At 34.5% G+C, this 27,598-nt stretch overlaps 1 protein-coding gene across 12 annotated transcripts in view; it reads right to left on the reverse strand.

Moving 5' to 3' along the window:
- Nucleotides 1-27,598, reverse strand: part of NEK1 (NIMA related kinase 1) — a 206,772-nt gene that overhangs the window by 80,934 nt on the left and 98,240 nt on the right. For 9 of the 12 annotated variants that reach the window (XM_063076750.1, XM_063076747.1, XM_063076748.1 and 6 more), the window contains 7 exons: nucleotides 25,092-25,175; nucleotides 24,576-24,659; nucleotides 24,046-24,123; nucleotides 23,160-23,255; nucleotides 7,640-7,771; nucleotides 5,724-5,789; nucleotides 5,418-5,646 (listed from right to left, as the gene is read on the reverse strand). In XM_063076750.1, coding sequence (XP_062932820.1) covers nucleotides 5,418-5,646; nucleotides 5,724-5,789; nucleotides 7,640-7,771; nucleotides 23,160-23,255; nucleotides 24,046-24,123; nucleotides 24,576-24,659; nucleotides 25,092-25,175 — 769 coding nt within the window. The remainder of the gene's footprint in view (nucleotides 1-5,417; nucleotides 5,647-5,723; nucleotides 5,790-7,639; nucleotides 7,772-23,159; nucleotides 23,256-24,045; nucleotides 24,124-24,575; nucleotides 24,660-25,091; nucleotides 25,176-27,598) is intronic. The other 3 variants (XM_063076758.1, XM_063076755.1, XM_063076754.1) reach the window with 1 other exon arrangement.

The following is a 27,598-nucleotide window of genomic DNA, read 5'->3' on the forward strand; positions in this document are numbered from 1 at the left end:
TAATTACCGTGTGTGATTAGTTTTTTAAAGACAATAAATAATATTATATGATTTAAAAAATAATAAAAGAAGTCTCCAACAACAGAGGGCAGAAAAGTGAAGACAGTGTTTTCAGAAGGGTATGGGTGTGTGTGTATGTGTACAATAATTCAATGTCAAAAGCTGTGGATACAAAAAAATTAGATAGTCTTTAAAATATACAAACATGAAGGTTCTAGGTGACCTTAAAAAACTGTTTCAATGGAATGGTAGGAAAAAAAGGCTAGTTGAAGTATTTTAAGGGAGAATGGAAGGAGAGGAATTAGAATTGTAAACAGGTAACACTTTTGAAGAGTTCTGCTGTAAAGAGGACTTTCAGAGATGGAGTGATAGCAAAAGAAAAGGAACAGAAAAGAAAGGAAATATTCAGCTGTGTAAAGGACTCGCACGTATGTAAAGAAGGGGAAGAGCAATATGGAAAAGAAAGAACTTGGCATGTTTTAGGAAGTGAAAAGCGAGAAGTGAGTAGTTCGTAGTGAGCTAGGTAGAAGGAAATGGATAGAGTGAGTAGGCAAGGCAAAAACCAGAGAAGAGAGCTTTACAGATCATGAAAAGGACTTTGGACTTTTATTCTAATCGCAATGGCAATCAATCAGGTTTTAAAATGGGGAATGATGTGGTATTCTTTGCCCTTCTAAATAGCATAAAATATTTTCAAGTCTCTCTTTTTTAAGGTTGCAATGACCGTACATCCTCACCAAGTAACACCATCTTACTTCTCTATTCTTCATCATAGCTGAGTTTTCTTAAAAGGTTCTAAACTTTCTCTTTTTTTTTTTAACTTCCTCTCCGTCCATTCACTTCTTAATTTCTGCATTGTATTCCTGCCTCTAACACTCTAATGACACTGCTTTTATGAAGCTCACAAGGGCTCTTCTCTGACAAATCCAGTACAAATTCTTTAGCTCTTAAGTTTTCATCTCTCTTCCTGCAGTGAGTGCCCTCTTCTCCCTTTTGAATCCATATCATGGACTCTTAATTTTCCTAACTCTGATCCTCATTTTCATTTCAAAGTTCTTCCTCTGCTAAACTCCTAGAAGAGTTTCATATGAAGGCCTTATAAGTCTGTCTCCTATCTCTTAAATATGTTCTCTTCTTATTATTACCTTTCGGTAACTTAATTAAGGACAGCATTAATTAGATGCTTAGGTTAGTGTTGCTTACATTAGTGCAATGGTCTCTAAAAACTGAATATAATATATAAAACAACAGTTTCAAGACACTAGACATGAATCCCTGAGAGAAAAGAAACCACGTAAGAGGATCTCTATGACTGGCCCAGCTGGCTACCTTAAAGCTCCTTGGCTGCAGCCTAGGAAGGGGGAATGCGGGCAGAGTCCCGCAGATTCCCTGAGTTCAGGAGGTGGAGCTACGATTCTTGGGAGACCAAGGCAACTAGAAAGAGAACTCCAGAGATTGGCAGAGCGTAGCCTTTGCATATTAGCAGAATAGTGATCACAGCAAATGAGTAAGAAAACTACCTAAGGTAGGTAAAGAACCATCCAAAAAGATTACAGGGAACACAAGGCATAAAATAGCGTCTATTTCCACAAACCAGACTGGAAATCCTCATAATTCCTGGTGCAATGGGTAGAGTACTAAGAAGGCTCTTATTTCCGTAGTGGGGAATAATTAGCATTAGACTAAACATGGCTCTGATCTCACCTCACACATATTAAAAATAAGACATGAATGGATCAAACTGTATCCATGTAAATTAGCTGTACTTCAGAACAAATTTCCAGGATAATTATAAAAATACAAAAATACCTAGCACCCAACAAGGTAAAATTTACAATGTCTGGCATCCAATCAAAAATCGCCAAGCATGCAAAGAAGCAGAACATGATCCATAGTGAGGAGAAAAAGGAATCAATAAAATGGACCTACAACTGAGACAGATGTTAGAATTAGCAGGCAAAGACATTAAAACAGTTTTTACAACTATGTTCCATATAATCGAAAAGTAAAGTAGAGATGTGGCAGGTATAAAAACAACACAAATCAAACTTCTAGAGGGGAAAACTACAATATCTGCGATAAAAAACATGTTGGATAGAATAGTAGATCAGGGATTGCAGAAAAAAAGACAGTTGAAGATAGATCAATAGAAACTATCCAGGATGAAACACATAGAGAAAAGAGAATCTAAAAAAATAACAAGCACATCACTGAAGTACAAAACAAGTGAAATTGGAGTTCCCCATGGAGAGGAGGAGGAGGAAACACAGAAAAAATATTTGAAGAAATAATGGCTGAAAAATTTCCAAATTTGACAAAAACTATAAACTCACAGATCCAAGAAGCTCAATGAATCCCAAAGGAAGGAAACATGAAGAAAACTATACCAGTACAATTATGTTTGTCAAAACCAGCAGTAAAGACAAACCTTAATAGCAGTCAGAGAAAAAGTCATGTTATGTACAGGGGAATAAAGAAAAATACCAGATTTCTTGTCAGAAACAATGCAGGTGAGAAGACAGTGGAGCAACATCTCTAGGGCACTGAAAGACAAAACTCCCTACCCAGAACCCTATACCCAGAGAAAATATCTTTTAAAAATTAAAGTGAAATACTTCTTCAGTATACAAAAGTTTAAGGTATCCAACACTTGCATTGCAAGAAATGTTCAAAGAAGTCCTTTAGTCCGAAGGAAAATGATATCACATGGAAATACGAATCCAAACAAAGAAAGCAGGAGCACCAAGAGTGATAGCTCTATGGGTAAATACAAAAAGGAGACTTTTTTCTTAGTATTTAAATCTCTTTAAAAGACAGAGTTCTGATTCTTGGTAAGATGGAGTAAGCACATCAACCTGTATCTCCCATTGAATACAGCTATTAAAAACCAGGACAGAATCCATGAAGTGGCTGCTTGAGAACTCTGGAAAGCAAACAGTAGCAGTCAGATTTCGGGGGGAAGACAAAAATTCAAAGTATATTTAACTGGTGTTGAAATACCCAATATTCCCCAGTAAAGATTCAACCTCACAGAACCCCAGAAGTGGGCACTAGGTTGAAAACAAAAAGAGCTCTAGGAAAAGCCTCTTGTTCTAGCCTAAGGAATGGGGAAGGGAAATCCTAACGCTTAGAAGGAACATGAAAATCCCCCAGTATTTTTCTTTTCTTCTTTACTTTGTCATTTTCTGTCCTAGTCCCTACACAACCTCATGGTGGTGAGAGCAGCAGCTGGCAATGGGAACCCAAGGGAGACCAAATTAGGGGAGAAGAAGCTTCCTTTCTGTTTGGTGGAGATGTGGTACCAAGAGGATGGGGCCAACCTCTACTGCTACTTTTCTCTAACTTCTGGCCACATGGCTCTAGGTACATAAGCAAAGTAACTGAAGCCTCAGCTTTCCAGCCAGATGACAAAACAGAGGAGTCCCAGGAAACTGGAAAACATTAGGGGGATAGTAAAGACAACGAAACTCAAGAAAGTGACTCCACAAAGTTGATTACTATTGCTTGAGCTTACCCTCCAAATGCACGTGCATGGATTTGATCTTATATGGCATATCAAAGACTTTGAAAACTGAACTAACAGACTACTGGCCAGGTCTCAGACTAGTCAGGGTGTGATGCATATGCTGGATAGATCCAAACAGCACTGAGAAGCTTTGAAAAATGAACTGATATTGGAACCATGAACCATAAAAGGCAGATAGGAACTTATGGCCTGACCCTTACTAGGCCAACTGCCTGCTAAGTCAAAAATACCAATATCCTTCATAGGATTTAAATAAGACCCAATGTCTCATAAGGTAATATTCAAAATGTCCAGGATACAATTAAGAATTACTCAACGTAATAAGAAACAGGAAAATATTAACTCTTCTGAGAGAAGACAATCAATAATCAACACCAATATAACACAGATGGTGAAATTATGTGACAAAGATTTTAAAACAGCTATTATAAAAAAGCTCCAGAAGCAATCATGAGCACTCATGACAGCAACAGGAAAACAGAAAGTCTGAGGAAAAAACCAGAAGATATAAAGAAAACAATATGAAATTCAAATTTCGATGTCCATAAATAAAATTTTATTGGAAACACAGCCATGCTCATACATATTGCTGCTTTTCTGCTATAGCTGTTAGAGTTGAGAAGTTGCAACAGATACTATAAGGCCTGAAAAGCCTAAAAACCTTACTATCTGGCCATTTACAGAATATATTTACTGACCCCTCTGCACTTGGAATAAGTCTATACTATTCGTCGGAGCAAATATCTAGGACCTTGCATGATCTGGCCCTGCTTACCTCTTCCAAGGCTTCTTGCTTGCCATTCTTTGTCTTGAATTCTGAATTTTAGCCATCCATGCTGAATTATATCTAGTTCCCTGAGCTTCACATGCTCTCTCACCTCTGGGCCCTGGACATTCTCTCTTTGTCTAAAATGCTCTGTGTAACTTTAGGTTTAGCTAACTACTTTTCTCTCAGCACATCATATTTTCCAGAAATCATTTTCTTGGTCCTCCCCAAACTGATTTATGCTCTCCTGTATATTCTTTCAGTAGCCTGTGATTATTCTTCATGTATTACTCATCAGCTATAATTGCCTCTATACTTGCTTCCCTTTCCACTAGACTCTAAGCTCCTTAAGGGGAGGGACTATGTCTTAACTATTATTGTATCCCCATTGCTTAGAAGTGTGTGGCATATAATAATAGGTAGTCGATGAAGAATTGTTAAATAAACAAACAAAATAAATGCTATCAAGTCTTTGGGCTTTTCTACAACACAAGAAAAACTAATATGAAAAGAGTCCATCCATCAAAAAAAAATTACTTAAAATCAATACTGGTCAGCCATCCCCCCAAAAAAATAAAAAAATCAGAGTTGTTCATGGTCAGACTTGCTCTTTTAGAATGCAAGCTTCGCAAGAACACACGTTTCTGTTTTGTTTATTGCTGTATCTCCAGTGCCTAGGACAATGTAAGCAAATAGTAGATACTCGCTAATTACTGCTGAATAAATGAATCTTTAAGTCAGATCTTCTTAATATCCATGCTGAAACCGTTCTGAGATTCTGTCAAAATTCACTATTCTGACTCTCATCAAGGATTATTCTTAGTAACAGATTAATCTAACACAGTATAAAGGGTTAAAGTAAGACAGTTTAAATGTATATCATTAGTTCCCTCTATTAGACTATACACTTTTGTAATAAAAATCCTTGCTATTCTTAAGGCTGAATAGTTTTCTCCATCCTTAATTTTTCACTAGGAGAAGGAGGTACTTCCACTCTCCCAGGAGGAAAACAGAATTCTTCCAGCCTCTCCCAACTCCTGTAAATGTTCACTCCCTCAAAGTGGCAAGTCTACAAGTTTATATGTGTGCTAGACCAAAAAAGAATATTAACATTTTTATACATACTTTCAGTTGCAGAGAAGGATGCATCCAATGTTAATTCATCCAGAGGAATAACAAGTTCACCTCCTGCCTCCCACTTCTTGCGATCAGATGAAACTGGTTTTTCTTTTTCATGTTCTTTGGCATCGTCATGAATAATTATCTCAAAAGTATCAGAGTGATTCTGCTTTCCTTTTTCATCTTCTTGGGCTTTAAGATTTTCATTTAATCTACGTAGTATTTCTCGCTTACTCTGAAATAGATATAATGTTATATTTTAAAATTTATATAATTAAGTAAAATGTCAGAGAAACTGAAAATTTTACTTACTGAAATACCATTGTTGGTCTTTTGCATTTCTTCTGAGTTTTCCTGGACATCGGTTAAACTTCTGTCCTTTAAATACAGGTAGTTACAAAATAAGAAATAATGTTACTCTAAAAGTCTACCTTAAAAACTCTGATACTTCTGTTACTTTTTGATTTTCATTAAATTGCTCCTTATGAATTTTTTATCCCTGTAAAATGTTAACACAGCTTCCTTTATTATCACCAATAATAAACATTTAAATATTATTAACTAATAGAATAGATAGTAGGGCCAATTCTCAGTTATTTGTCATATTTTTTGATTACTGCTCACATATTTAACTATACCCTCTTCCGTTTCTGGTACAATTTTAGTTCAATGGTAGAAATAAAAAGAAAATTAATTTATATACTCTGTTAATTAGAGCTAGGAAAAGTTTTGATGGATAAAGTAATTCATAATAAGGGTGTGCTATTTAGAAACTGTCTTTAATTTTCTTTTACATATATTCTTGTTATATCATTCTACTAAACATAATTGAGAACTAGCTTTCCTCCCTAAGCAAAGAGGGTAATAAGAAAGAGTTCTGAGTCATTTGTACTATGAACAATATAAATTCTGTCTTCTGATTAGTATAATCAAAGCAATCTAGACCACCTAGAATTTTTAAATATGTGGGGAAAAAAAAAGACATTAGTAGTTATGAAAGCTATTGAAAACAAAGGAATCTAGAAGACAAAGTAAGAACAGTTTTCAAAGTTTTTAAGTAAGCCATGTTTACCAAGATAACACAGAAAGAAAAACCATTTATTTACATGGACTACTCAAACTTTGTAATATTTGGAAAAAATGTAAAAGAGTACAGTGGTCAGTTTTAAAGTAATACATGTAAATGAGACAAAGAACATTTTACCCAGTAAAGTAGTCAAGAATTAGCAGTTGCTACAACCAGAGAGATGAATGTGAGACTGGGCACTAGGAAGGAAACCACACAGTGGTATCTAAAGTTGAAGTGAACAACACAGCACATGCAAAGTTGTCACCACAAAGAAAAAGACCCTAAATCTACTTGAAGTACAATAGTTTCTTCTATGAAGTTCTTGAGAGAGATCAAAAACCTTCAATTTTCCTACTCAGTCTTATTTTCAAGATAAACAAAAAGGCTGTAAAAAAATTAGTGTGCCAATATACTTTGTTGGCTGCAAAAACTTAATGAAATGGCACAGACATCAACTATCAGGAAAGGAGAAAATGAGGTTATGTGTTATGATTCAGTACACTTTTTTCCTTCTGTCTCCTGAATTCTAGGCAGAAACTCCAATTATCAGCCCATTTCTCTTAACCCCAGAACAGAGTTTTCACTTTAGATAGATACCTGACACATACTTCTAAGTTTAAACTTTTTACTTGTCCATGTTTCTTTGTTTTACTTTCTATATGGCATGATAGAAACTCAGAAGCAGATGGTAAAAGAAATAATTGATGAATTAAGTGTAATTACGCTTAGTCCTCTAATATTTGCTATGTCACAAAATTTCAAATAAATGTAAATATGTGTTTGACTTAATTCCTAGAGTTAGTTAAAGCACCAATGGTGCATTATATTTTTAAAAAGTGAACATTTGTCAATCATGAGGGTTGGGATATAAAAATGTTTGTTGCGTTATTTTCAGTACATTTTGATATAGGTGTTTTGTTTTTCAATATTCTCTTAAAGTTAAAAAAAATAGTTATTTTAATATATTTTTTATCTACCAGATACAAAACTTATGAGCAGCAAGTCTCCAATACTCAGCATAAACCAAAAAATCTTAAAAAGTAATTTTTTCCCAAGAACAACCTAAGGGGACATAAAGAATTAATGTAATTTCATTAAATTTAATTTTCTTTTAAATAATCTTTTGACTTTGAGGAGTTCTAAACTTTCGGAAACTTACCATACCCACTTCTTTCAAAGCTGAAGTCACAGAAATAATAGATCTTATTTGTTGTTTTGATGGAGAGTCATTTGTTTCATGCTGTCCCAAAGGTGGAGAAATATCAGAACTCTTTACTCCTTTAGCCACCAACTATAAAAAAGAATTTAATTAAATACGTTAGGGATTTTATATTTGCATGAAGAAATAAAATTATAGCTACCAGATCACGATTAATCTCTATACATAAGCTCTATCCTTTCTCATTCCTCAACTATTTATTGAGCAGGGCCCTGTGCTATGTGTGGAGGATAGAGCAGTGAAAAGAGAGAAAAACCTCTGGCCTCAAGTGTAAACATAATCATGTGTCATGTACTCCTAAATAACTTGCTTTCCTTGCATTATCATTGTTTCATAAAATTATCCTGAAAAACAAAGTGTCTTCTAAAAGATTCAATATTAGTTCTCTCACTTTAATTTTTTTTTTTTTTTTAAAGAAGACTGGTAAGGGGATCTTAACCCTTGACCTGGTGTTGTCAGCACCATGCTCTCCCAAGTGAGCTAACCAGCCATCCCTATATAGGGATCCGAACCCAGGGCCTTGGTGTTATCAGCACCACACTCTCCCAAGTGAGCCATGGGCCAACCCTCTCTCACTTTAATTTTAATACATTACATTTAGTGAGCAGAAAACTTATTTTGTTTATCAATTTTACACTTCAAAAAGAAATGCTTCTGCAATTTCTGCAAATTTTGGTACAATCTCCTTAAAGTTTGATATCAATCACTCAACATAAGAGCCCTTATTGTAAAAAGGTCGACATAAATGAGAATGGAAAGAATGACAGGTACAGTTAATAAGATCTACTTCACTGAAAGTATGTTTTATGTATATAGGGGTGTGTGTGTGTGTGTTTATCTTGTTTAGACTCTAAACAATACAAAGTAAGATTCTGAACCTTTAGTAAATATTTTTAAAATGGCATTTACAGATATGCTAATAGTAACATGGCAGGAAGTCTGCTCTCTATTTCTACTCTTCCTCAAACCAATAAGAAAGACTTTCTGGGGAGTATACATTTCAAACACAATATTTATTGAGCATCGTCTACAAATAAAGTAGTAATACAGTTGTAATATTTAGGCTTCTAGACATTCATTTTACACCAACATCTATTTTGTTCAAAAAAAGATAGAAACATTGCATTAATCCCATAGTTTGGCATTATTGAAAAAGTACACTGATGTTTAAGACGTGACTATAAAAACTTTTAACAATATCTAGAGCTCACATAACCCAGTTTTCCCACCTTGAAAGATTATATCAAAATATTTTGAAACTCTTTTATGATTGTTTTGTTACCATAGAATATATATTCAAAGAAGGTTTCATAAATTCTGAGGAAATAAAAACAAGATCCAAAGTTTTCTGAACAACAGCAGCATTTTTAGAACAAGCATGTTATTTCCCTAGATGAATATTTAGAAAGAAATGAAATTTGGATGCACAAATTCTGCTATTTTTATTTAAATCAGTCATTACCTTCTCTGCCACATATATATATACATCAACTATATTATACTAATGCACTTAAAGAAATGATTTCTGCTATTTCAATACATAACCTGATGTAATTTTTGAGAAAATTCACAATATTTGATAAAAATTAATTTATCAATGAATTAAAAGATGTATTAAGTACCTACTAAGTGGCAAGCACAGTTCTAGATAATGAATATCCAAAATGAGTAAGACACAATGTTTTCTCTCAAAGGATTATAAACTAAAAGAGAAAGGGAAACACATAAATCAATCAGTAAGATTAAAAGAAAAGAGATGTGTGCTAAATGATCTGGGGGAAAAGTGAAACAAAATAAAAATCAGAGAAAGGACTTTCTAAAGCCAGGATGGGGGCTAGTGAGAGCAGCCTTCACTGAGTAACCAATGTTTAAACAGTCATTCATCGTTCAAGGAAGCCATAAAATACAGTTAAATTAGTACAGTCCTACACTCAAATCCCCAAATTCTCTTACTAATCCTGTGATTTTTCATTGTTACTTATCTCTTTGAACATCAAATTCTTTCTCTCTAAAATGGGAATGCTGTACTCATTTTCTCCTTGCTATAAGGATTAAATGAGACAATATATGTAAAGTACATAGATGTGTACGTATTAAATGATAGCAAATATTATTTGTTTAGTTTCTACTGAATAAAGTATTTGGCTTAAACACCAAAAGTCTGGTTTTAGTCCCCAGTGAGATGAATTAACTTGCAGAAAGCAAGTTTCTGATCTTCAGAATGCAGAATAAAAATGAAAACTTCCCATTTGTGCATGATCAGAATTTAAAATTTAGGCGCTGCATAGGAGGTTTTAAGACCCGGAAGTCGACAAGAAACAGAAACCTAAAAGTCAAATACTTTATCTTATAAATTCAAGAAAACTAAGATTTAAAAAAATGATCAAAAAGTAATTTAATTATGTGAATAATTAAACAGGAGAGATAATAAAGGTTTAACCAATTTCATTAAAGAATAGCACCAACTTCACTTTTCAACCTACAATGCAATTTTCATTTATGCTTATAAAGATTATAAGTCATTTCTAAAGTTATTGGACAGACAACAATTTGAGGAATATTACGGAAACTCTTAAAAGAAAAAAATCATTCATATACCCACTGCTTTGACTAATTATATGTAATTCATTTATCCATACTCCTAAAAATTCTTTCTTATCCCTATGCATAAGTAATCTCATATCATTAAAACAAGTCACCAGCACAACTTTCTGAAATTGTACACACATGGTCTATGAGAAAATTTCAAGAAAACCAAAGGGAATACTTAGCAGATTTTGTCCTCAGTTAAAGAATGGCAAAAGTCACATAAGAAAAGATGGATTTTCAATCTCCTTAAGTAAGCTGTAAAGTATCTTGAATAGAGTCATTTCTATACTAATCTCAATCTTAGGAGAAACCTAAAGTAACAGACAAAAATCTATTTATTGATAATATGCTATCAATTAAACAGGCTATGAGACCAAGACAATCAAATTCAGTACAAGTTGTGATAATGCAAAAATAGGAAAGGTCTCCATTAAATTCTCTTCATACTATTCATCTTTTTAAAGAAGAAAATGTTTCACGAATTACTATTAACAATTTACACTATATTTTATTAAAAGCTATCTATAGATCATTATACAATATATGCAGGTATTGAAATAACAAACTGCACCCCATAAAAATGTACAATGAAAAAAATAAATTAAAATTTAAAGAAATAGATAAAAGCTATCTAGCTGCCATATACATGGCTAATGACTAGTGTATAGTCTATGATCCAAGGTATCTGATCCAATGTGTAAGACAAATTAATTGGCATCTTTATAATAATGTTATTCAACAGACTTTAGCAAATGCTTATGTTCTATCATCAAACATATACTGGTCTCTCCCCTGGGTCAACTAAACTAAACAGATCATGAACAGGCAAAAAAATTCAGACATGAAATCTAAACCAACAAACAAAGACAAACAAATCATTCTACTAATTCTTACAATCACTTAACAGCAAAACTAAATTAGTTATTTAAAATTTAAAGGTAGCTCAGGGTAATTACCAAGATGTGGCAACATCATTATAAGCCAAGGTCACACACACCACTAATGTAACAGAACAGCAGAACTTGGGCCTTCTGTGTAAACATCATGGATATATTATTTATAACCAGAACCTTAAGGCTGTTCAATGTTAATCAGTTCTTGAGATAAAAGGTAATATTGTACTTTTAATTGTCAAAAGATAAAACATTAGAGGGCCGGCCTATGGCTCACTTGAGTGAGTGTGGTGCTGATAACACCAAGGCCACAGGTGCAGATCCCTATATAGGGATGGCCAATTATTTCACTTGGGAGAGTGTGGTGCTGACAACACCAAGTCAAGGGTTAAGATCCCCTTACCGGTCATCTTTAAAAAAAAAAAAAGAACATTAGACTGAATAAAACATCCTTAATTCAGAAAGTTAATCAAACGAATATGAGAAAACAACATAAAAATTAAATTAAACTAGGAAAATAAAATAAAGTTTCATATAAGACAAAAACACAAAACCTCAAAACAAAAAAAGACCCAATTTTATTACAAAATTGATCACCCAGCTAAGTTTAGAAAACATATTTCATTCTAAGCAGTTTTCCAAAATTCAACCACAGTTTTAAATATAAAAATTTGCAACAGAAATAAAACATTGACCTACAAGTTTTATAAGTCAGGTTTTAAAAATAATGCTTCAGAAGCTTTTTTTTCCTAGCAATTTTCTCACAAGGTTCATAAATTTAAGACTTTTCCACATTGCTTCTATGTCCACAAGAGGTTTTTAATTATCATTGTAGAATTGTTCCTATTTCATATGTCAATTTACTATGTGCTGAAAAATTAAGCAGCAGTGCCACCAAATGACAAAACTCAAAATTTCACCAAGTAGAGAAGACAGGTTTATAAACACACAAAAGTATCAGTTTACCTACTCTTGAGGCACAGATCAATACAAATACTATTTCATCTCTATATGCTTACTTATTAGTAAGGATTTAACATATGTTAGGAAATATTAAATGGCCTGATTTCATATATTGAATATAGAGTAATTTCACACACAGGTTTATTTAGCCTAATGATACATCATGGCCAAATTTTATCAAACTCATATTTAACTTTTCAAAACCCTCTCTTTGAAGAATGGTTATTAAGTATTTGTACCTGAATTATATTTCTGAGCTAGTATTGTTATAATGCTTTTATAAGAAAGTCTATGAATACGAAAAATTCAAGGTAGCCAGAAGGGGGAAGTCTGTCCTTTTTGGAAGAAGCCTTACAGAACTGAATGGGAGGTCAGAGAATAGAAAAAAGAAATAGAAATAAAATGTGTAAGAAAGGATTAACACAATGAAAAAGAAAAAGAATTTTCCTAATTCTATTTTTCAGTGCATTTTAGTTTTTAAATTGCCACCCTTTAAAAAAATTGAATCTATCTTCCTTGCATGTTTCACTCACAACATGAGCATGTATGCTGGCTGAGAAGGGCAACACTATATAATTTGGAGGAAAAAAAAAAAAAAGACCTTTCATCACACTTTATTCTCCTGGAACCAGAGCTAATGCACCTTCCCCAAATGACAGCCTAGAACAGATATGCAGGTGAAAATCTTTCCTTATGAAAGCCACTCTATAAATTTGGAAGAGGTGATAGTTTCAAAAGCTTTACAGCCATCAACATAGGGACATAGAAACATAAAAAAGCAAGGAAACACATACCAAAGGAACACAATAATTCTCTGGTATCTGACCCCAAAGAAATGGAAATTTACAAACTACCTCAAAAGGAAGTCAAAATAATGATATTAAGGAAACTCAGGGAGAAACAAAGAATACAGACAATTCAATGAAATCAGGAAAACAAATTCATAATCAGAATGAGAAATTCAACAAAAACATGGACATCATAAAGAACCAAATAAAAATCTTGGAGCTGAAGAATTCAATGAATGAAATAAAAAATACAATTGGGAGCTTCAACAGCAGACTAGATCAAGCAGAGGAAAAAAATCTGGACACTTGAGAGTAGGTCTTTTGAAACAACCCAGTCAGAGGGAAAAAAAAAGAATAAAAAAGAATAAAGTCTGTGGGACTTATGGGACACCATTAAGCAAACAAATATTCACATAATGGAAGTTCCAGAAGGAGAAGAGACAGAGAAAGGCACAGAATGCTTATTTAGTGAAATAACTGCTGAAGACTTCCCAAGTCTCAGGAGAGAGATGGACATCCAGATAATAAAGTTCAAACGTCCCCAAACAGATTCAACCCAAAGAGGTCCCCACCAAGGCACATTATAATGAAAATGTCAAAAGTCAAAGAGAAAGAAAGAATTTTAAAAGCAGCAAAAGAAAAATGTCAAGTGACATATTTGTACAGGGAAACCTTCACTAGATTATTAGTGGCTTTATCAGCAGAAATATACCAGGACAGGAGAGAATAAGATGATATATTCAAAGTGCGGAAACTGAAAGCCAAGAATACTATATGCAATGAAGCTGTCCTTCTGAAATGAATGATAAAGTCTTTCCTAGACTAGCAAAATCTGAGGAAATTCATCACTACTAGCCCTGCCTTAAGAGAAATGCTTAAGGGAGTTCTTCAGCCAGAAAAAAAGGGACAATAATTACTATCACAAAAACCTGTGAAAGTTTAAAACTCACCAGTAGAGGTAAATACATAATCAAATTCAGAATACTCCATTATTGTGACGGTGGTGTGTAAATCTTACAAACTCTAGTATAAAGGTTAAAAGTAAAAATGGTAAAAAATGACTATAAACTACAATAAGTTGTTAAGAAATACACACTATAAAAAGATATAAATTGTGGGAGGTAAGGCAATGCATTCAGAATGATTTTTTGGATATCATTACAAAAGCTCGGGCTGCAAGAGCAAACATAAATAAATGGAACAACATCAAACTAAAAAGCTCTGCACAAAAAACAAGAAAATGAAAGGGCAAACCACAGACTGGTAAAAAATACTTGCAAACCACATATCTATAAGGGGTAAATATCCAAAAGTTATAAAGAACACTTAGAACTCAATGGCAGGAAAGCAAACAGTCCAATTGAAAAATGAGCAGAGGACCTGGAAAGACATTTCACCAAAGGCATATGAAAGACTGCTCAACATCACCGATCATTACGGAAATGCAAATTAAAATCACTATGAGATATCACTTCACAGCTGTTTAGGATGGCAATTATCAAAAAGATAAGAGATAACAAATGTTGGCAAGGATGTGGGTAAAAAGGAAACCTAGCACACTGTTGGTAGAAAAGTAGATGTATAGCCATTATGAGAAACAGTATAGAAGTTTCTAAAAAGAAAAAAAAAAAATAGAACTACCATATAACTCAGCAATTCCTCCTGGTTATATACCCACAGGAGATGAAATCACCACCTCATGAAGATATCTGTACTTCCATGTTCACTGCAGCATTATACACAATAGTCATGATATGGAAACAATCTAAGTGTTGGTTAATGGACAAATGGGTAAAGAAACTGTGGTATATATAATATTATTCAGTCTTTAAAAGGAAGGAGATCCTGTTATTTGCTACAAACATGGATGGACCTGGGGACATTATGCTAATTGAAATAAGCCAGATACATACAAAAAAATATTGCATAGTCTTTCTTAAATATGGAATCTTACAAAAAGGTTAAATATACAGAGAAAACCAAAAAAATAAAATACTTAGGAATTGAGTTAACCAAGGAGGTGAAAAATCTCTATAATGAGAACTACAAACCACTGCTGAGAGAAATTAGAGAGGATACAAGAAGATGGAAAGATATTCCATGCTCTTGGATTGGAAGAATCAACATAGTGAAAATGTCCATACTACCCAAGGTGATATACAAATTCAATGCAATCCCCATCAAAATTCCAAAGACATTTTTCTCAGAAATGGAAAAAACTATTCAGACATTTATATGGAACAATAAAAGACCACGAATAGCCAAAGCAATGCTCAGCAAAAAAAATAAAGCTGGAGGCATAACACTACCTGACTTTAAGCTATACTACAAAGCTATAATAACCAAAACAGTATGGTACTGGCATAAAAACAGACACACTGACCAATGGAATAGAATAGAGAATCCAGAAATCAACCCACACACTTACTGCCATCTGATCTTTGACAAAGGCACCAAGCCTATTCACTGGGGAAGGGACTGCCTCTTCAGCAAGTGGTGCTGGGATAACTGGATATCGATATGCAGGAGAATGAAACTAGATCCATACCTCTCACCGTATACTAAAATCAACTCAAAATGGATTAAGGATTTAAATATACACCCTGAGACAATAAAACTTCTTAAAGAAAACATAGGGGAAACACTTCAGGAAATAGGACTGGGCACAGACTTCATGAATACGACCCCAAAAGCACGGGCAACCAAAGGAAAAATAAACAAATGGGATTATATCAAACTAAAAAGCTTCTGCACAGCAAAAGAAACAATTAAAAGAGTTAAAAGACAGCCAACAGAGTGGGAGAAAATATTTGCAAAATATACATCTGACAAAGGATTAATATCCAGAATATATAAGGAACTCAAACAACTTTACAAGAAGAAAACAAGCAACCCAATTAAAAAATGGGCAAAAGAGCTAAGTAGGCATTTCTCTAAGGAAGATATACAAATGGCCAACAGACATATGAAAAAATGCTCAACATCACTCAGCATCCGGGAAATGCAAATCAAAACCACATTGAGATACCATCTAACCCCAGTTAGGATGGCTAAAATCCAAAAGACTATGAACGATAAATGCTGGCGAGGCTGCAGAGAAAAAGGAACTCTCATACATTGTTGGTGGGACTGCAAAATGGTGCAGCCTCTATGGAAAATGGTATGGAGGTTCCTTAAACAATTGCAAATAGATCTACCATACGACCCAGCCATCCCACTGTTGGGAATATACCCAGAGGAATGGAAATCATCAAGTCGAAGGTATACCTGTTCCCCAATGTTCATCGCAGCACTCTTTACAATAGCTAAGAGTTGGAACCAGCCCAAATGCCCATCATCAGATGAGTGGATACGGAAAATGTGGTACATCTACACAATGGAATACTACTCAGCTATAAAAACGAATGAAATACTGCCATTTGCAACAACATGGATGGACCTTGAGAGAATTATATTAAGTGAAACAAGTCAGGCACAGAAAGAGAAATACCACATGTTCTCACTTATTGGAGGGAGCTAAAAATTAATATATAAATTCACACACACACATACACACATACACACACAAACCGGGGGGCGGGGAGGAAGAAGATATAACAACCACAATTATTTGAAGGTGATACAACAAACAAACAGAAAGGACATTGTTGGGGGGGAGGGGGGGAGGGAGAAGGGAGGGAGGTTTTGGTGATGGGGAGCATTAATCAGCTACAATGTATATCGACAAAATAAAATTTAAAAAATAAAAAAATAAATTAAAAAAAATAAAAATAAAAATAAATAAATAAATATACAGAGAAAGAGAATAAAATAGTCATTACCGGTGTGTGGGTTAGGGTGGGAGGGGCAGGTGAAAAAATGGGGAGATGTAGGTCAAAGGATACAAAATAGCAGATATGTAGGATGAACAAGTCTAGAGATCTAACACACATGAGGACTACAGTTAATAAAATTGTATTGTATCAGGAATTTTTGTTAAATAAGTAGATTTTAGCTTCTCTTGTCAAGAAAAAAGAAAATATGTGAGATGATAGATATGTTAATTTGCTTCACTATAGTACCCATTTCACTATTTATATCTCATAATATGTTGTAAACCTCAAATACACACAATATAATTTATTAAAAAAAAAAACTTACTGACCTGAGGAAAAAGGAAAGGAAAAGGGGAAAATGGGGGGGAGGGTGGAGGAGGGGAAAAAGGGGGGAAAGAAATGATAAGGGCAAGGGAAAGAGAAAAAAAAAAAAAAAGAAAAAGGAAAGAAGAGAGCTATCAGTGGGATCACAAAAGCAAAGGGAAGCCCTCCAAAAGAACAGAACCCAGGATAGTAAGATGGTCCGAGAGCAGAAACTAACTCATGGTCTTATCAGTTTCTCCTGCTGGATTAAATAGCTCCAACCTCAAATCTTGTGGTATTCTGCTAAAGCTTGAAGTCCTAGGAAAGAACTCAATTGGTCTACTTTGGAACACTTGTCAATTACAAAGCTAGAAGGCGCTGAGACACCTTGTTTGACAACATTACCCAAACTGCACATAATGAAATAATTCCCCCAGCTGAAAATGGGTTGCTTGCCTATTAGACCTCAAAAGCCTAATGCTGCCACCATAAAAATATTTCTGAAGGAACATGAAAAAATGCAAAGTTGTACCATACTAGAAGCTAGAATTATCTACCAATAATATAGTTATAAAATCTATCATTTGTGTGTACTCTAGAACTATCTAAGACAGATCTACCATTAAAAGTGAGAAAATACAGAGAAAAAATTTTTTCACTATTTTACATGGTTTAGAGAGCAAAGACTTCATAGGGGTCTTACTGGAACTACATTAACATTCTTATCCTGTCTACGGCCATACCACCCTGAACGCGCCCGATCTCATCTGATCTCGGAAGCTAAGCAGGGTCGGGCCTGGTTAGTACTTGGATGGGAGAACATTCTTATCCTTAGTCTTGCCTTCCAATCTCACTCATTTAAATAGATAGATCATGAGATAAACTTGGAACCATACTACCTGTTTCAAGTGTAACTGGACATTAATGTAGTTCCAGAGATCTCTGCGAGGTATGTTTATTTAACATCAAAGAATTCACGAATATCAGAAAGAATCAGTATTCCACTTATACTGAGGGTTCCTATTCCAAAGCCACGCCTCTGATGATCTTCCTAGCATTAAAGTCCCCAGGGGGAGTGTGTATACTATGGAAGAAGCCTTAAAGGCCTGACTGGGAGGTCTGAAGAATGTGACAAAGATAGAAAGAGAAATGAAATATATATGAAGGAGTTAAATGCAATAAGGAAGGAATTCATCACGTTCAAAGTACACTTTCAGACCTAAGGAACAGATTTCCACAGATATGTTGTCTAAATTGATGTGAATATGCAGATTGGGGCCTATGCTGTAACTTAGATGAAAAAAAGGTTAAAAGAACTCCATTTGTACATGTAGAACTACAATCCAGGGATGCCAGTGGAAGTAGTGAGTACTAATGAGAACAAGAATGTAAAGAAATGAGACAGTCAACCCAATAGACAGATTATATATGTGGTTACTGAATGAACAAGTACAGTGATGTGCCACATAATGATGTTTCAGTCAGACAGACTACATGTGGGACAGTGGTTCCATAATATCATAAAGCAGCTGAGAAATTCCTGTTGCCTAGTGACACTGTAGTCATCCTAATGTCATAGTGCAATGCATCAGTCATGTGTTTGTGGTGATTCTTGGTGTAAACAAACCTACAGCAAAATATGTTGAGGAGTGCCTAGCTTATTTACGGGGTGACCCTTCCAAAGGTAGCTCAGACCTTTAAAATAGAAAGCCAAGCATTTGACACATCAGGTCTGACCCCAAGTGAAAGGGTTGTTGTATACTTTAAAATTCTTGCATTTTTAAATTATTCCCACTCGTTCTCATAGGAAAATAATAGTTAATAACAGTTAGCTAACACTCTGTGAGTGCTTGCTGAGTGCCAGGCACAATCCCTACTAGTAATTTTCATAATTTTGTGGGGGTGGTATTCTTCTAATCATCATTTAATAAATGAGGAGAGAGAGACACTGAGATACTTATTAGTAACATAATTAGAGGGCCCATGCTTATGCAACTAGTGGCCAGTGCAGATAACAGGAAAATTCATTGCTATTCCCTTTCATAACACACTTTAGCACAATGATGAAATTGCCTACGGATGCATTTCTCAGAATGTATTCTCACTGTTAAGAACTGCATGACTGTACTTGTGTGTTTATAGTAACTCTTGGACAGTGGTTATGATATAGTTGAGTGAGCAAAACAGTGAAAAACAAGCTATAAAAAGGAAGCCTGTTTAGGGAACTGTTCTTCAGAAAGTCATTTAATGTGTTTGTGGGCCACGTTTCAGCCCATCAAGAGCAGATTTTAGGAAAGAAACATAATGACAAAACTCATGTGTTGGATTCTCTAACATATACTAACTTGAGCTATTAGAAGCACAGCATTCTAAATCACTCAAGTGAGTAGATTCTCCATGACTGGAGAAAAGAAAACAAGTCCCTTTGATTAATGTGCTATAACAGTGTCCCACATGCCAATCACAGCATGAACTAAGACACAGCCATTCACACTACCTTGGAGGAATACAGGTAGCACAAAAAGGAAAGTTGACTGTATATGCCTGCTGTCAAGATAGGGCCTGTGCATGCACACTGGTGGGAGTGTATAGGGTGTAACTGACTCAATCTCTCTCTCTTTTTGACCCAGTCTCTTAAGGGTATCACATAATCAAAGGCATGCAGACTGTTACTACAAATACTTTGATGCCCCCATATCATTTTACATAATGGACCACATTTTTAAAATAAGGCTGATCTGGACTAAGCATAAACTGATCATATTTAATGGATACCTTACTATAACAATCACCTTCATGAGCTATGTGGAATGCTGGAATGGATTATTAAAGACTGCGAGGTGGCAACTGTGGTATTGTAGCTGAACGTAAGGATCATAGCAGCAGGTTTACACTGGGAAAAGCTGACTAAAAAAGAACACACAGGAAATTTCATACCAGTTTGTCCTGACATAGTCCTTGCCCACTGTGCAAATCAGCATGGGTTGGGTTGTTCCTGTTTCTTGTGCTGAAGATATAAGCCCAGGAGAACAAAAGCGGATTGTTCCCAACTACTGTATATGTATGCCACCAAAGGTAGGCTCACAACTATTTTCTAGATCAGGTTAAGTTTGAAAGGGATTTGGGCAATAGAAAAATCTATTGGCTCTGACTATGAAGAGGACTTATTTTTACTTCTGACAAATTTGGTTGCTATAACTTTCTCTTAGAGAAGAAGTGATAAGTTAGCACAGTTACTAACTATATCATATTCATGCCCTACTCATGCTATGTCTGAAAAAAAGGAAAGGGGGAAATAAAACACTGTATTAAAAACATAATTCAAACAGCATAGTAAAAGTAAAATTTGACTAAAGCCAGGTCAAATTTTGGCCAATGGGCCAGGAGATAATTACTAGACACTCTTGGAGAAGATGGAATACATTACAATAGATATTGTTTCATACTCAAGCCTTGCTCATGCTATGTCTGAAATTCAGGAAAGAAAAGGGGGAATAGATGTAGGAGTTACCCACTGATGGAGTCTGGATGTGTTGTCCCCTCCAAAACTCATGTGGAAATTTGATCCCCAATGTGGCAGTGTTGGAAACTGATTGGGTCATGGGGGCGAATCCCTCATGAATGGATTAGTGCTCTCCCTGGGGGAGGGGGATTAAAAAGTGAGTTCTCGTTCTATTAGTTCCCACGAGAGCTGGTTGTTTAATAGACCCTGGCACCTCCCCTCTCCCTCTTTCTCTCTCTTTTGCTTTCTCTTACCATGTGACCTGCTTGTACCCGCCAGCTGTCTGCCGCTTTCCACCATGAGTAGAAGCAGCTTGAGGCCCGTGCCAGATGCAGCTGTCCCAGAATTGTAAGCCAAATAAACCTCTCTGTTCTTTATAAATTACCCAGTTTCAGGTATGTCTGTTATTCCAACACAAAATGGACTAATACACCCACAGTTGGACCTTTTAATCTAAAGAGAAAAACAAAACTAGCAGAGGGAGGAGAAACCAGAGCAATTACTACCTAAAATTACATTGAATAGAAAATAAAAAGGAATTTATCAAAAAACCCTTAGTCTAATTTCTGACTTCTGGCATTCTGACTCTTTCACTCACTCTCTTATAGCTAATTGATTCCTTATCTTTAGGGATCTGGTAAGAAGAAAATCTCCCGATACATTACATCAATGGGCTGCTTCAGAAGAAACATAATCATATTAAGAGGTATACAAAGACATTCGGTAAAACTCCAAAAAATATTTTCTGATAAAAACTGTTAAAATTAGACATAAAACTATACTTCCTTAATATTTTACTACACTGCTATGGATTGACTGAATAGTGTCCCTCAAAGTTCATATGTCAGAATCTTAATTCCCACTGTAACTGTTGAGGGTAGGAAATCCTATTATGGTAATTGAAAGGCAGAATTTTGAAGAGGTGATTAGATTGTAGGACCACGCCACAGTGAATGAATTAAAAATGATGGTTATGGGCGTGGTTCTGAGGGCTTTAAAAGGAGAGTGCTCTCTGCTCTCTCTGCTCTGCATTTTCTGCCATGTCACTTTCATGTGACTTTCATGTCATTTTCTGCCTGGTCACTGTTGCCACCACCAAGGCCTTCACCAAATGTGTTCCCTGGATTTTGGAGTTCCCAGCCTCTGAAACTGCAGGTGATAAATTTTATTTTCTTTATAATATATCCAGTTCCGTGTATTTGTTTGTAAGCAACATAAATGAACTAATACATACACATAACGCTTTAACAAAGCATTTCCATTAAAAACAGGAACAAAATATTATCCCTACTATTATTTAACATTGTCCTAGAAGTTCTGCCCAATGCCATAAGAAACAAAATGGTAATGAAAGGTACAACTTATAGAAAGCAGAGGAAACTGTATAAGAATAAAAATGTTAACAATGGGCAGATCCTGTTTCAAATCCCTGTTCTGCTCTTACTGGAAATGTGACTTCACATAATTATTTTATCTTTTTCTATATCGGTAAAGTTGTAAAGATTACACAAAGCAATAGATATACAGTGGTTATAATGTACCTGGCATACAATAAACAATAAACTGTATGAATTATTGTTATTACAAAGTACACTTGCCAATGATATAGTCACATGCTAAAGACCCAGCAAATAACTGAAAATTGGTGGAAGAGGAAAACTCATTGGGTAAAAGATAAGCAAAACCCCAAAATTTCTACAAATATTAGCAATAATCTATTAAAAAAAAACCCAACCCTTTAAAAACAGAAATTCCAAGGTCCAGGGCTCAATCCTTGTACTGTCCAGTTGCCAAAACAAATCAAAACAAAAAACCAGAAATGAATTTATAAGGTATGTAGAAATAAAACCTTTACAAGAACTACAACAGATACGTGGGAAAAAAATGATCAAAATTGTATAAGAAATAAAGGAAATAATGAGTAAATGTAGTATTTATCCATGTTCTTGGATAAAAACTATTACACACATGTCAGTTCTTCCTAAGTTAATTTGGAGGTTTGAGGTAACACCAATCAAAATTCCAACAAGATTAAAAAAAAAAAAAAGAAACAAAAATTATCCTAAAACTTATCTGGTAAAGAAAAAGAGCGAATAACAAAAGAAAACAAATGTAAAAAGGAGAGTAAAGAGGAAATGAGGGAAGAATTCTGTTAGAAATAAAAACATATTCAAAATCCATAATTACTAATACAATGAGGAACTAGCAGAACAGACAGAATAACAGAGCAGAGTAGAAAGCCCAGAGAAAAATAGAACTTGACACGTATACTACAGGTTCATTCTCTAGCATATATAAGAATTATTATAAATTAGTGGCAGAAGGAAGATGTAGACATTAAAAAATGCTGGGACTCTGATTACCTACTTGGTAATGAGTAAATTAAATAAATAAATAAATAAATAAAATTAGGTTCTCACTTCAAATCAAACAGCCAAAGATACAGAGAAGGAAAGAGAGACAGAGAGGGAGGCAGAGAAATGGCAAGAGAGATAATGAGAATAAAAAAATAAAAAGAATTACAAAATTAGAATGCTGACACACTACTCAGTAAGAGATATGAGAACATTAATATGACTAGGATTAAGAACGTGAGCTAAATCTTACATGTTCTTCCCACACTTTCTTTTCTCTTTCATATGCTTCCTTTCTCTTTCGCTCTAGTTGTTCTTTCAGTACAGCAGCACGTGCATTTGCTGGGGCCTGAAAATAAAAACAATCAACAAAATTAGACACCAGAAAGAAGGCATAGGATTTTTTGTCCAGCTCTATATTTACTTATTAGCCAAAAAAGAAGTGTGTATGTGGCTCCAGAATAAAAATGTAAGCTCATGGTATAGCCCCAGTACCTAGAACCAGGCTTGACATACAGCAGGTGGTCAATAAAAATTTGTTGAATGAGAATAAATTTGACTACATTTAAATAGAAATAAAAATGCAAAAATTTAAAACAATTATAATACATGAATTTTACTTATTTTCACGGAAATGGATAGCTATATATTTTTCATTTTTAAGGTTACCATCTTTTTCCTTTGATGCCTACTTGTGTGATAGTTTAATAATACATTAAACTATGCCATGATTTCATCTAATTGCTCTTTATAAATATGATATAGAGAGGACCGGCCCCGTGGCTCACTCGGGAGAGTGCGGTGCTGATAACACCAAGGCTCCGGGTTCGGATCCCATATAGGGATGGCCGGTTTGCTCACTGGCTGAGCGTGGTGCTGACAACACCAAGTCAAGGGTTAAGATCCCCTTACCGGTCATCTTTTTAGAATGAATGAATGAATGAATGAATGAATAAATAAATAAATAAATATGATATAGAGAGAAAAACACTATTTTTTAGAAACCAAAATGTGAGGGAGAAGGGGGAAGAAAAATTAAAGAGAATAAAGTGATTTAACTATGCAAAACTTAAGAACAGAATTTTCTATGTTAGCTTTCAATTTTCTCTAAGAAAACCTATATCATTTCTAGTCTATACCTTAAGTGATTCAATTTTTTTACGCCTCATGTTAGCCTCTTCACTTCCTTCTGGTCCCTCAGAACTATCAGCTTCTTTCTACAAAATAAGTAGATAAGCAAATCCCTTAGAACGGTCAAATTCAGTGCAGAGCTCGGCAAAAGATAATATGAAGAAACTAACATCTAAAAATGTACAATGGGAAACTGTTCAACACTGTTAACTTTCTTTCAAAGCTTCAACTACACACTCTACTACTACCAAAGCTTATGAACAATGGAACAAAAAGACAGAAAGAGATTGCTATAAAATGTATTTTAATACTTCCATGGTACTAATTACATTTTCCTCTTAGAATTCCTCCAGAACGAATGGTCTTATCAATTTGAAATCATATAAATAAGATTTACTTTATCCCCATGTATAGTTTTCTTGTCTTTGACTTTCACTGCTTGTCAATTTTTATTTTTTTGTTAGTGGCATAGCACTTTTAATCTTATTCTATTATAATATCAATCAATTACTTCTAAAAAAATTGATGTTCAACCTACCTTTTCACCACGAAGTTTGGCTTTTATCTGTTGGCGCTCATTGAAATTCTGTAGTCTTATTTGTCTCAGTCTTGCCAGATAAACCTACAAAGAGGAAAAAAATCCCCAACATATTAATTTAAAAGAAAAACCGTCAACATTTTTACTGCTAAAATTTTTTTAATTTAAGGAAAAGTATTAATCTGAATATAAGAAATAAAATTTCTGAAATCTGGTTAATGGAAATGTAATATTAGCTTTCAAGTGTTTAATTTAGATCAACTTATTTCTGAAAATAAAGAAATATATTAATTACAAATTTTTAATTTTATCAAAAGTAAAGAAATTGAACTCAGAAAACTGAATAACAATTATGGGACAAAATTATGATACGTGTCAGTCAAAATATATTAACAGGTCCCTATAGACCTACAAAATCTTCACCTAATTGTTAAGAATTTAAACCATGCAAGGAAAAAAGGCAATAAACTCAAAAATGGCTATGTGACGGAGGTAGCAAACATGCAGGAAGCATACCTCTTCCTCTTTGTTTCTTGACTTCCCTCCTCTTGAAGAGCTGGACCTGCCTCCATACATAGCTGCCAGGTTTTGCAGGATTCCCTGTTTATCATTTAATGTACTAAGTTTAAAGAATGACTAAGGCTACATCATCATTTTACCTAGGAATATCCAGGTGCCACTTTATTTCTTTTGGCAAATACTGACCATTTCTAGCTAATAAACTCTGGAAACAAACCCTGGCATTTTTCTATATCACTTTAACAAATACATGCAGTGAGAACAGAAGGATGCAATTAAACCCCAACATAATTATTTAAAACAGACACTAGCTGTGTTTTTATTAGCCATTTAAGTAAAGAGGTTTTACCACTACTTTAGAGGTTAGATAATCCTCAAATCCAATTTTTCCTCTACAAAGGGCCAAATCCATTTCTACATAAGTCTATTTACACACCACACATACACACGCATGAAAATATTTGAGCTCACTGCTTCTGAATTCAACAGATGTGTTGTATATTAATTATAAGATCTAATCAAACTCTTTGTACTCAGTCATCCCATTACTATACTACAAATGATCATAACCAATCACAAACTGACTCATTTTTAACAGAATTTATCACTAACATGGAATTATCTTATTAAAAAGTATTAACATCCTTCAGTAAAAGTATCAGATTACAAAATTATTGACTTTCTCTTCCTTCAGCATACAAGCATGCTTCAAGTTTCTCTCAGCTTAAAAAAATCCTTGGTCCCACTTCCCTGTTTAATGCCTTTTTATCAGCTTGTTGAAAGTGTATTTTTACATTTGTCATCCTCATTTTCCTGCTTTACATTCATTTTTTAACCCACTGCAAACTAGTTTCTTCTTTTTGGGGGGCGGGGGGTAGACTGTGAGCTGGCATGGGGATCTGAATCCTTGATCTCGGTGTTACCAACACTGCACTCTAACCAACTGAGCCAACTGCCTAGCCCCTGCAAGCTAGTTTCTGATCCAACTATGACTCCGAAAATTTTTTTAACATCACCAATGACCTCCTAGTTCACAATTCAAATGGACCCTTTTGAGTAATTTTTGCACTAATTTCCATTAGAATTTAATTTTGACTGAATCCACATAATTTATATACTCACATGTATTTTTTCTCTCATAAGAAATAATATACATTCACTGTTGTACATTTATAATATAAAGAAAATACAAATCATTTATAATTCTACCATCTGAGAAACTTAAAAATTAAGGGTATTGGCTTCCAAATTTGATTGCATACATACTTATTTTTACAAATCTGAAATTTCCCTACAGTTATTCTGATTTTTTTCACTTAATATTATATCCCGAGTCTCTTTCCACATTCATTTAATATTCCTTAAAAACATTATTCTTAAGTGACTATATACTATTCACAACATTCTACTATGTAAATGTTCTATAATTCACACATTTTTTAAAAAGTCTCTCTTTTATTTTCAGTATTTATAAGGGCACTCTCTTCTGGATTTTTCCAATTGTAACTACTTTTCACAGGCTTTTCTGCTCTTTGGCTCATCATTAACTGTCCATATTTTTTAGAGTTTCATTCTCTTCTCATCCCCAGGGTTACCTTATGTTGCCAATTCCTAAATCTAAACTAATGTCAAAGCCCTTTTCCCTTGAACTATAGACTCCTGTGTATATTAAACTGATATCTGGACAACTCTACTCTTACGCAGCAAAGCTACCTCAGTTTATAAACATGACTATCATTTTTTACTACATGATCTTATTCCTAACTCAGTTATTGATGACACTTAGCCACCCAAATCAGCAAGCTGGGAGTTGCCTTGGCATCACTCTTACTGGCCATATACAAATGACTGCCAAATGACCAATTCTATCTCTTAATAACTATAATTTATCACTTTAGTTTCTGCCTTAGCTCAGGCTCTCTTCTTTTAATTCCTGGATTTCCAAAAGAGCTTCATAAGTTATCATTTTACTCTAGTCTGACATCCTTCAAGTCTATTTTCTACAATGCACTCAGAGTAACTTTCTAAAATTCCCTTTCATATCAAACTCCACATAAATCCTTCAATGGTTCCCCTTATCTTCAGACTTCAATCCAAATTCTGTTGAGTGGCAAGAAAAAGCCATTTGTGATCTAGCCATTTCCAGTCCCATCTCTTCCACTGCTCAATCAGAAATGCAACATTCTAGAAATAACAACTGCTGTGGTTTCTGGACTATACCATGATCTCACTCATCTTCTTAAAATGGCTCTCTACTCATCTTCCAAAATCCAAATCATACATTTCAGTCCTGGAAAGCCTTGCCAAAGCCTTGCCAAGCCTTCTCTAGGGGGTTGTGTGTCTCCTCTGATCTACCATACCATTCTTTATATATCCCTCTCACAGTAGCTAGCACCCATCATAGTGTATTACAATGGTGGAAGGGCAGTATACTATGACAGTTAAGAACATGGACTATCGACTCTGAAGTCTGTCAATTCGTGTTTTTATCAATGCCATAAAAA

This window comes from Cynocephalus volans, chromosome 13 (assembly GCF_027409185.1).
Source record: "Cynocephalus volans isolate mCynVol1 chromosome 13, mCynVol1.pri, whole genome shotgun sequence".
Taxonomy (NCBI): domain Eukaryota; kingdom Metazoa; phylum Chordata; class Mammalia; order Dermoptera; family Cynocephalidae; genus Cynocephalus; species Cynocephalus volans.